This window comes from Equus asinus, chromosome 21 (assembly GCF_041296235.1).
Source record: "Equus asinus isolate D_3611 breed Donkey chromosome 21, EquAss-T2T_v2, whole genome shotgun sequence".
In the NCBI taxonomy this organism is placed as follows: domain Eukaryota; kingdom Metazoa; phylum Chordata; class Mammalia; order Perissodactyla; family Equidae; genus Equus; species Equus asinus.
Window position 1 is genome coordinate 38,320,138 of NC_091810.1, and position 17,334 is coordinate 38,337,471.

Consider the following 17,334-nt stretch of genomic DNA (forward strand, 5'->3'; position numbering starts at 1 on the left):
GTTTATTCCTTAATTACAACTGTTAACACTGTAGAGAAGTGTGCTAATCTGCCAGCGCATATTATGAAAACAACGTTATTGTTACCCACACCAACACCCACTCAACAGGATATTTCCAAGATGGTAGTTTAAGGGAACTTACCAGCACAATGGACGTTTTAATACAGGTTTTTTGTTTTTGTTGTGGTTTTTAGCTTGTCCTATTGTCTTCTTTTAAAAACACAAACCACTTTGAGATTTAAAATCTTTCATTGTAATGTGGCATAGACTCCCTTTACTAGTAGAAGGTGCCTCTATAATTAGAAAAATTATAATCTTTTTTTGAGTGCTCAAGCAGTGGGGGACTGAGGAATCTCAAAACTGTGTAGGGTTGGGACCCAAAGCTTTCTGACTGACAACTGTTTCAGAAATAATGAAAATATAAGGGAGAGGGGAGGGCATGTTGAAAGATGAAAAGATTAGAGAGGAGTTATTTGCATTCACAGGCTTGGCCATCTTTAAACAACCAAGTCAAAATCCAATAACCATTTCCAGCTCTCATAGGGGTCCTTTTTCAGAACCAAGTCTGAGCCCTCCTGAAACTGGCAACTTACCAAATGCTTTCTAGTTCAGTTCTTTCCTCCAGAACTTTTAGAAGTTTGATTATCTATTAATGAAAAAATCCTAAGAATCTATATTCTGATAAATATTATTATACTAAAGTAGTTAAGTGTGACTGTCTTTTCATTTGTTAAAAGAAACTACAATAGTGAGCAAACAACCACTTTGATCCTGTGCCTTGTCCCCATAATAAAATAAGGGAAAAGCAAAGAGTCTAGAAAATGTGAAATCAGAACTAACAACCAGTATTCACTGTTTAGATGAGAATGACTGTAAATGATGTTTTCAAAACAATAGAGACAACACTCATTTAGCAACTTATTTAATAAACAGTCCACCTTTCAATATTAGTTTTGAACCCTTCCATGGGATTGGTAGAAAGCACATTCATGACACTGAAATAGTAGTAGGTCTCCAAGGGATAAGCTGAGATCTGCCAGTAGATTCTCACATCTTCATTGTCACTGAGGAGGTTCACATGTCATGAACATATTCGACTCCGGAAGTTCCTGCAATAACCTGCATATTCTTTAATATTCAGCTTTACTCAACATGTTTTTTGAAATAGTATGTAAAGAAGTTATCACTGCGCCTCATTTTGAATGTTAGTTTCTGCTTCATTTTGATTTTCAACACCAATAGGATATGGTGCTCTTCCTAAAAGAAACTGTTCCCATTTGGGAATATATTCTTCTACTGATGCCCAGTAAAGAGTCTGGAAAAAAAACAACATCCAAAAGTAAAAAAGCATATCAAGCAATTGAACTTGGCTCTTCATAATAGTCTAAATGTTTATGCACTTAAGTGTGCGTGCATGCACACACACATATATGTAGAATGTACTTCCTCTACAGAATATTTTATGTTAATTTTAGAAAAAAAATCTGGCTACTTACTAGTGTTAATTTTCAAATTTCTCAGTAAAACCAGAGCCTGGCAGAATTACAGGTTTTGGAATTTTATTGTGATTTTACACGCCCTCTTGTGGCCAACCTGGTGATTATTACCAGTGGTATCATTTATGGCCACACAATCATTAAATGTTTGTGTTTATTATTCCAAATCCTATACCAAATAGTTACCAACACTAAAATTATTACAAAGATATGATTAAACAGGAACAACTGCTTTAGAATTAACATAAAAAGATTTGACCTCGGATGGGATCAGGAACTGAAATATAACTAACTAGTGGTTATAATAGGATTCAGGTGAATTGACCTCTTAACTGTATGGGGGAAATCATTAAAAATACACACCCACTATATCTGTTAGAAGAGCACTTGATATGGCAAATTGTAATTTCTTCCCTAATGTTTTTGTATAATGAGAAAATAATATCAATATCATCTACCCATTTTTAATTCAAATAGCTTGGAAGTTGAGATGCTGTACTACTGGCCTGGCTGTAGCAGTCTCTAAGCTACAGAAGCGCACGCGACATCACCATATCGTGTCTACGAGCTTTGATGGTTTCTGGGGTGACTGCCCTAAGGAGGCCAAAGAAGAGTAACTGCCAAAAGCTCTCTGCCATAGGAGGACATCTTATATAGATCATCACTATTCAATCTCATTTTGGGAAATTCAGCCAAAGAGTTACATAGCATTAAAAACACATAATTATTCACTCTGAGCATTAAAAAGGTGCTGGGGTTCCAGAAGTTGAAAATGGTGAGGAATTCTGCATATCTACACATCTATGCATGTGGTCTGAGAAATAGCCTGACATACTTAAAATAAAGGTCATCCTGCTGTGCAAGACTAGCTAAGAAAAATACCAACCGAGGCCTGTGGTTGGGAGTTTCTCCGCCATTCACGGCTGGATTAACCCCTATTGTGTGGGACCAGTACAGGCCGGAGTAAGGTATTGGAGAATTCAACAAAGAAAAACACATGCCCAAGGCACAACTTTGTACCAGAGTTTTTTCTCCCCTTGATCACTGCCTTTTACTTATTACTCTAGATGACACAGAAAATTGAGGGGCAAATTCTCAGCCTTTGAGTCTATTCACATCTCTGGTTAGGCAGCAAGCAAAACTGTATTTGAAAAAGGTCATTAAAAATATAAATCCAACTATTCTATATGTAGTAAATTCCCTTTCATCACAAATACATTCATATGCCAAATATGGTTTATTTTTGCCAACCATCTTCCCAATCTGTTCTTGAGCTGAGCAAAATAAAACAGACAAAAGCCACACTAGACTGCATGATAATGTGCATTTAAATAGCGTTGGGTGAATTTTTGGTGAAGGGAGTTAACTGCTACTTCTAACATCAGCCAACAGGAAAAGCACTTTGGTCAGGCATGCTGTCATCTTAAGATTTAGTGCATATTGTCTGTTTTGCTTTAACAGGATAGTTGTTTCTAAGTGACGAGGTGAAAGACACAGTATCCTTATAAAATTTTCATTTGATAAGTATCTTGATTTTAAAAAAATTTATCAAATACCTACCACTTACAAAGCATGGTGCTGTGGACATATAAAGATCAATCAGACACACCTTGTTTATTTTAATGGTTAAATAAATCTGGGAAATACACACATACAACCACTAACTTACAAGACATTACTAGTAGAATAGGGTCTCTTCTTTTAGATTTGTTCCTCAAGAGTCTCACCTCAAGAGAAACTACCTCAGGTGGTGGAGCTGGGTGAATCCGGGTCTGCAGAGACTTTTCTGCTGCTTCTATATCCTGTAGCAGATATCAGCATTTTAAAAACAAAATTCATTTATATACCACACAAATGGCATCTGTAATAGCAGCAGCTATATCCCAAATCTCTCACATCAACTCTTCTCTGGGTACACAGTTTGAACTGATCATTGTTTAATTAACCAGTTTCAAATAGAGAATGCAGGGTTTCTTATTTTAAAATAAGATGGGGTATTTCTAAATTCTGCCTTGTCATTTTAAATAGTTAGTAAATGCCAATACTTGCAAAAAGAACTTCTTCTAAAACTGCTCAGAGCACTGACTTAGTTCTATAATCATTAAAAACAGCCAGATGGATAAAATAGTCAAATAATCACATACTAAAAACAGTCAGATACTCAGACCACACTGTGCTAACCTTAAAAGAGTTCAAGTCACACACATTTCATTTGTTCAATATTCCATTTTAAATTCTATACATATGCAAATACTCCACATATTTAAAAGAAGGTCAATGAGGTACCTCAGTACTTTGCAACAAGAACCTTTTCACTATACCGTGTAGATTTTTAGTACTAGATTTCTAAGGTAATCTTGATGTAAGTTTTATTGTTAGGTAGTATATCATTCAGCTGATGGCATGCAAGCACTGTGCTTTAATTTGTAGTTTAACTTGTAGATCTGTGTATTCTCCCTTATGATTGTAGAAACACAAGAGTAATTAAACTTAATTCATACCCTGGTAAAGATTTTACCGTGATACATGCATAAGGTACATGCACGGAAATGTAGGACTTGTCAAGTTGTTACTGGAACATTTGAGCCCTCTTTAATAAATGCTCCCCAAATCAGCACCTATGTTGTCTTGTGCTTGCTTATGTTTGGCAAGTTCACAAAGGCCTTGGTTGAAGGCCATGTAAATTTTGCCTTTCCTTTGAGCTTAGTGAGTTGATAGAAAAGAGAAAGTTCTCTGAGCCATGTACAAGCATTGGAGCAATCTTAAGCACAGGGCTGTTGGACAGACGGAGAGAGATGGAAAAGGGCGTGGGAGTGGGGTGTGAAGAAGCCAATGCTGAACAGGAGAAAAGAGATAGCAGATGGTAGCGGCGGGAGCAAGGAATGGGTGTGAAATGTAAAAGGGAAAAACAGGAAATTCCCTAAAGGGACTCCCCAAAGTTGCACAACCATTAAAGCACCTGCTGTCTAGAGGAAGGTGATTTGAAGGGGAAAAACATCAATTTAGGGATAAAAAGTCCATCTCTTAGCATGTCTATCCCATATGAGAAGTATACGGCTAAAAAACATGCTAAAGAGCTTTTGATGCCGATGCTACAACACATAGAGAAGACTAACTTTCCTGTGATGACACTGAGATCTTACAAGGTCCTGGAAAAATTATTTTTCATTTTTATAAATCAAGAAAACAGAATAAAATCACAACCCCAATTATACCATTATTCTAAGAACAGTTTTAAAGTTATCATTAATGGTAGATCTAGGTGCCACTAGCATCTGTAGACAAAATTATAAACATTTTCTTCAAGACCAGAAAATAAAGATACTGAATCTCTCTTGTAGAAGAACAGATGTGCAAACAAATGAGCAGATATGAGTAGGGATCCGTGGCCTGGTAAGGCAGGCTTATGGTTAGTAACTTGACTGTCATCTCTGCAGCATTTCGCCAAGGGATTATCACCCCACCAGAGAACTTCTTCCTTAAGTGAGATTTCACTTTCTTAGATGTTTTGCTTACCTCTCTGACTCCTACTTCTCTTTCTCCTTCACTGGCTCCTTTTTCTCTCCTTAATCCTAAGTGTGGGCTTTCTTAAGATTGGTGACATCTGTCCTCATCTTTTTACTTCTTCTCCCTCCAAGATTGTCTCTTATCTAGCTCCAACTATTAATGTAGAGGGATGGATAACTTTTCTTCCTAGCCTTTATTTCTCAGTCTAATAAAACTAAACTCATCTTCTTCCTTCTGAATATATAACAGTGGGAATTCTGCTCACCCACATACTTCAGCCGTATCCTCTATCTTCAATTCTTCTTATTCCCTGCCATTTAAAAATTCAAATCTCCATAGATTGTTACTTCAGGATGTCTCTAGCCTTTCCATGTCATTCCCAATGCTGTGGGCTTATTATTACACTTATTCATTCAACAAATACTTACTGAATACTTACTGGGGCTCCTGCCTAAACTATATCTCATTTTACTTCAATCCATATCTGACATGGAATTGATTCATTTTGCTTAAAAAGACTACTTTAAATATGTCCTTACCTAGATTTAAAAAAATAATTGACACCTACTACACAGAGGATGAAGTATGAATTCCTTAGGCTGACTGAAAAAATCTCTGTAATTTGACCCCAGCCTTCTACAGCAAGCTATATCCTAATACTTCCATATAAAAACCTTCTCTTTGACTACATGCTTCCAGAAGGTAAAGACTATGTCCCAGACAACCTTTAAGCATCCAAGAATCTAACAAAGTACAGGGTATGTACTAAATACTTAAATATTCATTAAATGAGTAAATTCTTTAAATAGGTGCCAAAGTTTCCTGAGTATAAACCAAAAACTTAAAAAGAAAAAGGACTCAAAGAGGTAGGGAGAGAAAAAAGCAAAAGAGGAAAGGAAGAGAGGCTAGATGTGCCTGACTATACCTTGTTATCTTTTTTTACAGATTTGCCACTAAACCATGTAAGATTTCTTGTGGTTAGAGAACAAATGAACAAGCAACCCTAAAAATTGAAAACAAAACGAAACAAATCTAACTGCTATCTAGTTGGTGGCATAACCACATGGAGAAGAAGTACATCAAGTGTCTTAGAACACAGTATTTTGACTGGCATTATCCCTAGTGGGATATACACTAAGGACACAAAGAACTGTAAAACGTATCTTACTGAAAACCATTCACAGTAACCATATTGTTGGTGGTAGTGCTGTCTGTATTACCAGATAAGGAAATAAGAAGTTATCTTGCTATTGGAAAATTTTTTGGGAACTGAGATTTTAGTTTGAGAAAAAGAAGTTAGAGGTAAAGGATCGATGATTCTAAAAGTCTTACAATTTTGTAATTGAACTGGAATTACTGATATGAACTCTTGGTGCATTTTATCTTTACAAAAGAAAGTTGCAATAAACACCCTAGTGTCCCGATTGAGGCCTCTAAACATATTTCCTGCCAACAGGATCCAAGGCTCCTTAGGGCAATGGGCAATTCCAGGTCTGGGCAGCAAATGCACATGATGAGCCTGGAAGATTTCATCATACCAGAAAGAAAGGAAACTATCAAAGGCTGTTAAGATCAGGCAGAGACATTCGGGAGCTAACTTGAAGAGGCTCCCACTTGGTAAAAAGTGACAATTTGGGCATCAATAGGAATAAAAATGGAAATGGATTGAAATATTTCAAATCCCAGATACATTTAAAAAAAAAAAACCACCATCAACATCTAATTTTGGAGGATACGACAGAACCTACTTTTATTGTTTTGAAAATTAAATACAGAGAAAGAATCAAGCACTCATCATACTTTTTCCTATATGAAATGTACTTCACTGTAACCAAATAAGTGACGAGAGGAAGCTTCTCTTTATATAAATAACCAGCAATTGAATGCGAAGGAATAAAAGAATTTAAGTATCACTTTTTGCAACCCGTAATGAATATACCTAAGCAGTGATCATCAATGACTGCTAACATACCAAAAAGAGACAATCAGCCATTATGAAAGTGTTCATCCCCAAAACATTGAACCTGAATCTGATCAGGCCTCTAGACCTGCACTCTTATGCAGTATCCATCAGCCTCATGTGGCTGCTGAGAGCTTGAGATGTGACCAGTCCGAATTAAGATGTGCTGTAAGTGTAAAATACACACTGAATTTTGAAGGCTTAGTAAGAAAAAAGAATATGTTTACCAACTTTTTATAGCAATTACATTTTAAATAATATTTTATATGTTTGAAATCAATTCTAATAACATTTTATTTAATCTGTTTCTTTTGGGTTTATTAAAAGTGGTTACCAGAAAATTTAAAATTACATATGTGAGGGGCCAGCCCAGTGGTGTAGCGGTTAAGTTTGCGCACTCTGCTTTGGTCGCCCAGGGTTCGCAGGTTCAGATCCCAGGCACAGACCCAGGACCGCTTGTCAGGCCGTGCTGTAGCAGCATCCCATTTACAAAATAGAGGAAGACTGGCACAGATGTTAGCTCGGTGACAATCTTCCTCAAGCAAAAAGAGGGAGATTGGCAACAGATCTTAGCTCAGGGCCAATCTTCCTCACACACACAAAATTACATATGTGGCTCACATTATATTTCTGTTGCACAGCATCACTTAGATCTATCCATTTATAGGAATTACAGGGAACAGGAAACACACTAAATGATACCTCAGCAACGTAATTAGCAATATCCAGACTGTAGGACACTCTGTAAGACAAATGACCCAATTCCTTCAACAAATAAAAGGGAAAACATAAAGGGCAGGGAGGACCTTTAAAGACTTAGGAGACATATTAATCAATTACAAGGCGGAATTTATTTGGATCTTGATTCAAACAAATGTAAAAACATGTTTATAAGTTAATCAGGGAAATTTTCATCTTGATTGGATATTTGAGGAATTATTAATTTCTTAGGCTGATAATGGTATTGTGATTTTGCTTAAAATAGTCCTTATCTTTTAGTGATAAACACTGAAATATAGAGAGATATAAAACAATGCAATGTCTGAAGATTAGCTTCAAAATAATCTGAGGGGCTGGAGGTGGGGGTGAGGAGGACAGATGAAACAAGATTGGCTGTGTTTTGATAACTACTGAATCTGGGTGATAAGCACATGGAAGTGCATTCTTCTATTCCCTCTTCTACATGGGTTTGAAATTTTTCTTTACAATTAAAAAACAAGTTTCCACTGTGGATGGTGGTGTAAGTGTTACTCTGTGGTAGGATCAGCAGCCTCTATAGATGAGTTGCTGCATGATTAGGAAAGGTAAAACATGAGCACAAAACATCATGTACTGAGACCTCTTTCTTTCCCCTTCCCTACACATGCCCCTCCCTCCCAACCCAGCAATCTATGTTCCCTATAAACATATATAGTGAACCTAGCTACAGCTGGCTGCATTTAATCTTTTAATCTGCTGAAGGGGCAATTTCTTGGATGGAAAAAAATAAGACACTAAAGCATGAGATATAGAGTCCCTGGTACAAGGCACACTTAGGCATTCATTAAACTTATTCTTCAGTGAATTGGAGAAGTGAGAAAAGTGAGGAGGAAAGAGGTGAGGCGTGGTCCTGTAAGCCACTGGCCATGCTCGGTAGCAGTTTGTGGATGGTCCTGTCTAACTACCAACTGGCCAAGAAGGCTTCCAGGACCTGCCACAATGGAAGCACTCACTGCATCTCTAATCTGCTGTAGCAGCATCCCAGTCTTTCTCACTCTGGAGCGTTCACCCATCTTCCTCATGAGATGATGCTTTTTATGACAAAATCACCTTTTCAGGTTAAACTAAATTTTGTGGGGGGAAAGGTGGGGGAGATGACAGTTTATATAATGGAAGTATTTATAGAAACAAAATCCTCTTTCTCTTCCAAATCCATGCCAATTATGTTTGTTTTTAAAAGGCAGATAAATTTTCATTTTATTAATATCAACAGGAAAAATTACTCAGCCTGTATTTTCGAAGTCCACTATCTTTTCTGATATTTACAGACTAAAGCCTCACGGTGAGTTTTCTTCACTACTTATATCCATTCTTCTAGTAGTATGTTTGGATCTTCAAGCAATTAGTCTTTTCCTTATTGCTCCTGTTTTAAAAACATTCTTTGATATTCTTGCTAATTTATTTTTCCAAATGCATTTAGAGAAATTTTGTTGGGTTTCATGCAAATTTTGATGTAATTTCATTAATTCTAAAAATAACTTTGAGACAAGTGATTTTAGAAAAATAATAGTCTCCTGAGTCAGGATGAAGGCATATGTATGTCTCCATTTAAGTTTTCTCTTAAATCTCCTATCATAGTGTAAGAATTGTCCTTATACCAATCATGCATATCCCTTGTTAAGAGCGTTCCCAAGTATTTTATAATTTCATTGTTAATGCAAATGTGATGTCTTGTACCTTCCAGCTGTATATATATAGGATTGCTATTGATTTTTGTCTGTTTATCTTTTATCCATTAATTTTAATCAACTCATAATATACTAGTTTTAAAACAATTTTGGCTTTTCTAAGTATATAACCATATCATTTTTTTATTGAGTTAATGATAGGTTACAATCTTGTGAAATTTCAGTTGTACATTAATGTTTGTCATTCTTGTTGTAGGTGCACCACTTCACCCGTTGTGCCCACCCCCCACCCCACCTTTCCCCTGGTATCCACTAATCTGTTCTCTTAGTCCACATTTTTAAATTCCTCATATGAGTGGAGTCATACACAGAATATAACCATATCATTTAAAAACGCTATTCTTATATCTTCCTTTCCAAAGGTTAAAGCTCATTCCCTTTAGTGTTTATTATATTGGTCAGAACATCTAAATAAGGTCAAGTAACAATGGTGATGGGGTGATCCTTATTTTGTCACTGTCTTTATAGGAATGCTTCTAGGTTTTAAGGGAACCATTTTTCTTTTTGCTGGGAAAGATTCGCCCTGAGCTAACATCCATTGCCAATCTTCCTCTCTGTTTTTTTCCTCCCCAAAGCCCCAGTACATAGTTGTATAGTCTAGTTGTAAGTCTTTCCACTTCTTCTCTCTGAGCCACCACCACAGCATGGCTACTGACAGATGAGTGGTGTGGTTCCGTGCCTGGGAACAGATCCTGGGCCACTGAAGCGGAGCACACCAAACTTTAACCACTAGGCCATCAGGGCTAGCTCTTAATGGACCCATTTTTAAAGCGCGCTTTGTCCTTAAGTATATATCCTGATGTAACTTAACCTGTTCTTGACAAGGGGTATTAGGAGTAGTTATCTTATGGTTTCCTCATCTCTAAATTATGAGATTAGCGAGATCAGTGGTTTTGATAGTTCTGCCACAGCAGGGCAGGCAAGGAAGGGCTGAATGAGAGGGGCTTTGGGCCAAAGCAGGTCCACTTTTATCTATTTTATAGCTTTGAAAAAAGTTTTTATGCTAAAAAAAAAACTGAAAACCTTTAGATGAGAATCTAATGTAACCTATATGCTTTTTGAAATCTCTTACAACTCAAAATTCTGTTATCACGTCCTATTTATTTTAATTTCACAATAACTTCTATGGTAGAACCATTAAAATTATTTCCAAAGTTTAAAAAAATAATATGAGGGAAAGAAGGATAAAAAATATTGCATACATAATTATTCAAAGTATGTTAAAGAAAACAGAAGAGACTGTATCTCTAACAGCAAGCACTCTATCTGGGATGTAATAGGTGCTCAATAAACGTTTATTAAAAGGCTGAAAGGAAATACACAAAAATACAGATGGGCAGGAAGATATGGAAGGTACACTATTTCATCTTTGCTCTTCCAAGTTTTTTACAGTGAGAATATATTACTTTGATAATCAAGGGAAAAAACCACCACATCAAACTGGTTTCTCATGACTATGAAATTAGGTTCATCATCTTCCTTCTAGATGTGACAATGATTTCTTAGCTATTCTCCTTAAATCCAATCTCTCCATTTTTGAAATCTTTTTGCATCTAAATAGCAAATAAATCTTTCTTAAATACACACTCATATGTTTCTTATATGTCTCTATTTTTCTTTTGCTCAAACACTTTCAGTACTATATTATCGCTACATATCAAGTCTCAATTTCTTTCTTTTTTTTTTTGAGGAAGATTAGCCCTGAGCTAACTGCTGCCGATCCCCATCTTTTTGCTGAGGAAGACTGGCCCTGAACTCACATCCGTGCCCATCTTCCTCTACTTTTATATGTGGGACGCCTACCACAGCATGGCTTGCCAAGCAGTACCATGTCCACACCCAGGATCGGAACCAGCGAACCCCGGGCTGCCGAAGCGGAACGTGTGCACGTAACCGCTGTGCCACCAGGCCGGCCCCTCAATTTCTTCATTTTGTTTCACAATTCATACCCAACTTTGTTTCTCGTGACTTTCCAAGCTAGTAAGCTCAAGGTCCCACGAGCATTAATAGGGCCAACCATTCTTCTGGTCTCGGCTCTTTTTTAAGAATCCAATGAAATGTCTTGCCTTCTGCCTATTCAAACAAAGCTCCAATTTAGCTTCCTCTTTCAGACCTCTTTGAATATTCTAGCTCTCAAAGATTTTTTACACTTACTCCTATAGTGCTGAGTATTCAATATAATTTAATGTTTGGTCATATAAGGTCTCATATTTTGTGTGTGACAACCTTATGTCATCAACTAAGCCCATTAGCTACTTGATGTAAAGAACTCTGATTCATACTTATCTTGCTGTCCCCACTTTCTGCCTAGAACTAACTCAACAGTAAGGCCCTCTGGGCACTCATCAAATACTTGCTCATTAAAAGGAAGATGCTTGAAAACCAAATATTACCTGCATTTGCTGCAGGTGAGTAGCAATCAAGCCTTCAAGCCTTCTAATTTAGTTTTTCTGACTTTTCATAGCAAATTCTAGATTATCCTATATATTTCCATTTAAAAATAAATATTGCAAACACCATTGGGCAAGTAAGACATATGGCAATATAGAATGCTTTGGTAGCACTATGGCTGTGACTTAAATTACTGTGGATCAAACTGCCAGAAGCTGAGAAGATAACTGAATTTTCCTCTTCCTTCATCCTCTAGTGAGGATAGAAGATAACTATATTATGCCTATCGATGAAAATATTTAACAATAAAAAACGAAAACACTGCTTTATAACTTAAATAATATAGCCTTACTACCAAATGTTTTAGTCATAGGATCTCTTGGAAGCTTGAATGGAAGCAAACTTTAGGGTTTTAATTATGGATGAAGCCATACAATTCTGGAAGCAAAGTATAGCAAGCAGCCAAAAATGTTACACATATGATTTTACTCCAAATGGGCACATTGGCCAAATGGTGAGGCCCTGCGCAATCGCACACTTTGACCACCTCCTCCATCACCATCGAAAGGGATCTGGAAAATCTGTTATCTTAGATAAGAATTCCGTGTGTTGACTGTGGCTCCAGTAGGGCAAAATCAAATTTTTCTTGTTTTTATGATGTTGAATAGTTTTGAATTGGATCTAAATACATTGTAGTACTCTATGGTGTTTCAGAATGTCCCTACAAATAAAAGAAGCTGGAAAATGGAAAGCTACATCTTGCATTTATTACTTCTTGAACAAAGGTGACCTTAAAATTCCTTCTGTAGTCTTTGATTTTATGGTTGATTAAAAACATTTAGCTTAAGCAAACTGATTTTTTTCATTTTGAAAAATGAGAATCCATGTGCTACTTATCCAACTAACATAGGTTTAAAAAAAATAGATGGTGCTTCATTAATTCCATTTGTTACTCATAACAAAGAAATTATATAAATGAAAACTATGAAATTCCCTTAAAACCTTTCTGCAAAGGTGGGAAAAATATTTATACTCAGGTCATGGAAACTTACCTTTAAAAGACTAAGGTTCCTTTTAAAAGCAGTCTCAGCTGCTTGCATCTGAGATGCCTTTTCCTTGTTTTGGTCTCCAAATTTATTCTCCATTTGTTGAAGTAACATTAACCTTTGTGATACTCTAGACAAAATGAAGATTGTATAAAGTTTTTTTAAAAAGGAAACATTTTATTGCTTGACCAATATAAAAATTCATTTCTTAATTGCACCTCATGTCAAGTTCAACCTATTTTGAAAGCCCATTATTATGTAACTGATAAGACAATGAAAACCTTAGGTAGTTCAATCAGTCTTAAATCTGGGTAAAATTATTTTTATTTTCATTAAGATAAACACCATAAGTACATGCTTTTGCTTTGTTAGCCTCTCTGATCTTTTAAAATTATTTTAGAGTGTGGAAAAGATGTGTTAATTTTTGGTGAAAATGCAAACTGTAATACATATCCCTTTGTACACATACTTATATATACCTCCCCAACACATATATTCATATAACTTGCTATACGAAACCTTCTGCTTAACACTTCAATACCCCTGAATCTCATGTTACACATTTAGAATTGTGCTAAACTTCCATATGTTTGAAGAAGCAATAAAAATATTTTTTTCTTCTTTTCCCAAGGGAAAAACGATGGTTCCATATATGAGTGAGAGGCTGTGTGTATGTATGCATACTCACAACAAGGTAAAACAGTAATTGAAGAAAGATGTAAAAAGTTGTAAGTAAATTATCAAACTACTTTGTTATACATAATATACTTTAAAAGGTTCTCACTGGTCAAATGCTCACTTTACACATTTTTGGTCCTCTTAAATGATTAATAAGAAAATATGTCAGATGATAGAAAATACATAAGCGGTATATATAACAGTCTAACCATTTCCCAAATAGTTGTGAAGATTCTCCAGAAACCATGTTTCATAGGGCTGTTCTTGAGGGCAGAACTCAAACTGAGGTATTTGGACAGTCATTTTTATAAGGAAAATATCTTAGAAGGCCAAGGAAGAGGGCCTGGTAATTAATTAAAGAAAAGCAAAACATGAGAGCCCACAGATAGAGGTGGAGAAGGGTTAATACTAAATATGTGCAGGACTGGCTATATTATTTGCAAGGCCCAGTGCAAAATGAAAATGGGGCTCCTTGTTAAAAAAGTATTAGTAATTTCAAACAGCAACATTAGAGCATTAAACCAAGTGCAGGGCCTGTCACTGCACAGATCCATACTCGTGAAGCCAGCCCTGAGTAAGAGGCTTAGAAAAGTCCATTAAATATCAGTGTGGTGCCCAGAAAGGCTGAGGGTAAGGATGAATTTATCTAGATATTAGCAATAAAAAGTAAAAATATATAGAACATAATTACACCCTTTAATTGTTATTCTTAAGAGACAATGACATTCCCTAACACCAAATCTCTCAAGTGTCAGAAAATTAAAATGACACTTTCAGATTTTTAAGTTTTGCTGTGCACACATTTCACTAGTAAAGCCAGTACAATTTATACATTTAGATTAACTTAAAAAAAAACTTACATTTCTTCATGTCTTTTAGAAAGGCGAATTTCTTGAGCAAACAAGGAATTCATTTTTAGTCAAAACTGCCTTACAAGCTTTCTGCTAAATAATGAAAACATTTAAAGTTACTTCTACCACATATCCTCAGTTTTGCAACATTTGATCGTTTTAGTACTTCAACCCCTTAGTTCTCACAGAAGAGAAAAATAAAACTTGAGATATAATAATGTATAAAAGAACGCACTTAAAAACCATTTTTATTTATGATGCATAGTTTTTCATATGCTAGATGCATCCAAGAACACCATGAATCAGGTAAACGCGACATATTTCACATTTCCCCCTCTTTTTTCCCACACTCTAACCTTAATCAGAACTCAAAACAAACAAGCAGCTGGTACTAAGACTAGTAAACTTTTTATTGAATCAACAGAAAGAAAAAAAAATCCACTCTGTAAAATTCATTGCAGGAACACCATCCCTCATGCATGTGCACACACACACAGAAAGGCAAACAAGTATGAGAATCAACTGGAAACTTGTGGTCTTTCCTTTATTGGAAGACTGCCCAGTTCTAGCATCTTTTTTCCAAATAGGAAAGTATTTTTCATGTATAACTGTGGCAAAAAGCACAATTGGTCCCTTCACCTTACCCTGGCTGCTCAAGACTCTCATTTAGGGAGTTAAGGAAAACCCATTTTCGTGGTACATGAGCAAGCTCACCTTGGCTGAAGAGCCTGGACCAATACAGACTGAGATCTAGTGATGTGCTCTGAAGGCTCAGAGCCTGAAGGCACATCATATGGTTGGGTGCAAAAGCGGAAGATGTCTGCCCTAAGGGAGAAAAAAACAGGAATGAAATTCCTTCCCGGAATGTAGCATTGGCTTTCCTAAATTTTATGAAATTAAACACTGTCTGCTGAGTGTCCAGCGCCGATAGAAAGACTGAGCTCTTCCTTCAGCACACACGTCTGAGCGTAGGGCGCTGAGCCGAGCCAAGGGAAACAGGAAGACCGTCCTGCCCTCGTCGGGTTTCCTCCTCAAGGCACCGCAGGCTCGTCTTCAGCACCACGGACAGCAGTCGCTCGCAGGCTCGCCCGCAAGGGTATAGTTACAGATGTTTCCCGCTAAGATCACGGCAGGCCAATCCTCGCTGCCTTCTTCCCAGTTTCAAATGCAGCGTCCCGGAAAGTTAGTCCATGGTAACTTCTTTTCTGTTATGCCCGCCATCAGCACTTCAGACAAACTTCAAGACAAATTCTGCCTTCTGAACCGAAGATCCGCACCGTCTCAAGAGTCACCAGTTCTCCAGCCACCCCAACTCCCGCTTACACCCAAAGGACTCATGAACTTCCCTGATCACCCCAGCTCTTCCTCTAACAACATCCTCCCCACCGGCTCTCCGGGTATGTGCGCCGCCCTCCGACAGCCGGGGCACCCTCCCGCCGGCGGCCCATCACCGGGTGGGAAGTTCACTCACCAAGCCGCACTCTGACCTCTTCCGGAAAGGCGCAGGCCACTGTGCGGACGCCGGGTCTCCGCGCAGGCCTGGGCGTGGTCACGCCATTGTTTTTGCGCACGCGCAACGCGAGATGACGTCATCACGTTCTAAAAGGCGGGCCTCTGGCGCGAAAGGTTAGTGAGGTAGCGCTGCTCTGCGGAGAGTGCTTTAAAATGGTGGTTAGCAGCTTTGGGGAAGTTCACGTTTGATGGTCGCACGATTTCAAGGCCTTTTAAAATGGGACCTGAATGTGTTCAGAAGGCTTCAGGGAGTGAAGCTGGTTTCTTAGAAGCTAGAATGTCACAGTAGACTGGGAGCGTGGGGGAAAACTCTTCCAAGCAGTCCAAAGTGTTGCACTGGACTTGACAGAGTTTCGCCCTGGGCATCCGGTGCTGAGCAGGGGAGCGAACCCCCTGCCCGCTTGTCTCTCCCACCCCCAGGGGGATCATAAAGTTGATCGTTGACGCCTTGAGGAGTCTATGTGTCAGTCGCTGTATTTCCGGAGATGGCCTCATTCGTGGACTCCCCCTCGACGCCCGAGGACGTAGGTACCGTTATCCTCATTTGACAGACGAGGAAACGAGCTTGGTAGTTTCTTTAGGTCGTAGCTTGAAGCCAGCAGAGCCTTTATGAAATTTCCCGCAGCCCTCGGGACACACACTTGGGAGTAATCTCTTAGTGCTGGGTAGTGCTTTCTTAAATATCCTCCCCCGCCAAATCACTTTGTGAAGTCCGTGGTTCTATCCTTAATTACAGAGGAAGAAACAGGTTCAGGAGAGCTCAAGCGGTTTTCTTCCTAAAGGTTACTGAGGCAAGTAAGGGCAGAAAGCCAGGACGCCAATCCAGGTGTTTTATTTTTTTCCTCCCAGAATCTCTACATAAAATTTAGCTCTTGCTTCGGGACTATGGCACTTCGTGTTTCTCTGGCTTGGAAAGCGCTTTCCCCAGATACTTCCATGGACTCAGTTCCTCATCTTTCAACGCTACTTCCTCAAAGCAGCATTGCTTGAACCTCCAGTGTAAGATCGCAACTCCGCCTCTTCTCTCTCTGTCCTCCTGCTGCTTTATTCTTCTCCACCATGCAGCACCATTCCACATATTTTATCATCATTCGTTCATTTTTGTACCAGCGCACCCCGTACTAGAATTTGAACATTCCAAGAACAAGCATATTGTCTCTTATTTGCTGCTGTATCTTCGGCCTCTAGAACTGCCTGATGTATAGGTGCTCAGTAAATATTTTTGAATAAATGGGTGCAATAATTCTCCGATTGAGATTCCATCATAATGTAAGGGAGGTCTGTCTTCAGTTGATAGGACCTTTGATTTAGCAATTCCACAGCCTTACTTAGTAAAGATGAAAAATAAACCCTTGAATGGTCCTGTGTTCTTGGACTGAAATAGAGCTTTTGCTCTATGTTACAAGGCATTCTTGTTTATCTTTTATGTGAGTTTACAAATAAGGA

At 37.9% G+C, this 17,334-nt stretch overlaps 1 protein-coding gene across 4 annotated transcripts; it reads right to left on the reverse strand.

Annotated features, from left to right (window-relative positions):
- Nucleotides 1–906: 906 nt before the first annotated feature.
- CEP15 (centrosomal protein 15) lies at nucleotides 907–15,977 on the reverse strand. Of its 4 annotated transcripts, none has more exons than XM_014868765.3 (6): nucleotides 15,848–15,977; nucleotides 15,091–15,201; nucleotides 14,386–14,469; nucleotides 12,854–12,977; nucleotides 3,224–3,298; nucleotides 907–1,315 (listed from the first exon to the last, which is right to left on the reverse strand). In XM_014868765.3, the coding sequence occupies exons 3-6, from the start codon at nucleotides 14,436–14,438 to the stop codon at nucleotides 1,184–1,186; spliced, it is 384 nt and encodes a 127-aa protein (XP_014724251.1). In that variant the 5' UTR covers nucleotides 14,439–14,469; nucleotides 15,091–15,201; nucleotides 15,848–15,977; the 3' UTR covers nucleotides 907–1,183. The 4 variants fall into 4 exon arrangements, with proteins under 4 accessions (XP_014724251.1, XP_070349616.1, XP_044611040.1 ...); XM_070493515.1 differs by having other exon boundaries at nucleotides 14,386–14,466; nucleotides 15,848–15,965; XM_044755105.2 differs by having other exon boundaries at nucleotides 3,166–3,298; nucleotides 14,386–14,466; nucleotides 15,848–15,965.
- Between the last annotated feature and the right edge of the window lie 1,357 nt (nucleotides 15,978–17,334).

Bases quoted from the DNA above. Each gene is read 5' to 3' on its own strand.
- CEP15 (XM_044755105.2), bottom strand. From the start codon at position 14,438: ATGAATTCCTTGTTTGCTCAAGAAATTCGCCTTTCTAAAAGACATGAA. The intron at 12,978-14,385 runs GTAAGTTTTTTT...CATTTTGTCTAG, and splicing joins TCTAAAAGACATGAAGAAAT to AGTATCACAAAGGTTAATGT. The intron at 1,316-3,165 runs GTAAGTTAGTGG...TTTTTTTTCCAG, and splicing joins TATTCTACTAGTAATGTCTT to ACTCTTTACTGGGCATCAGT.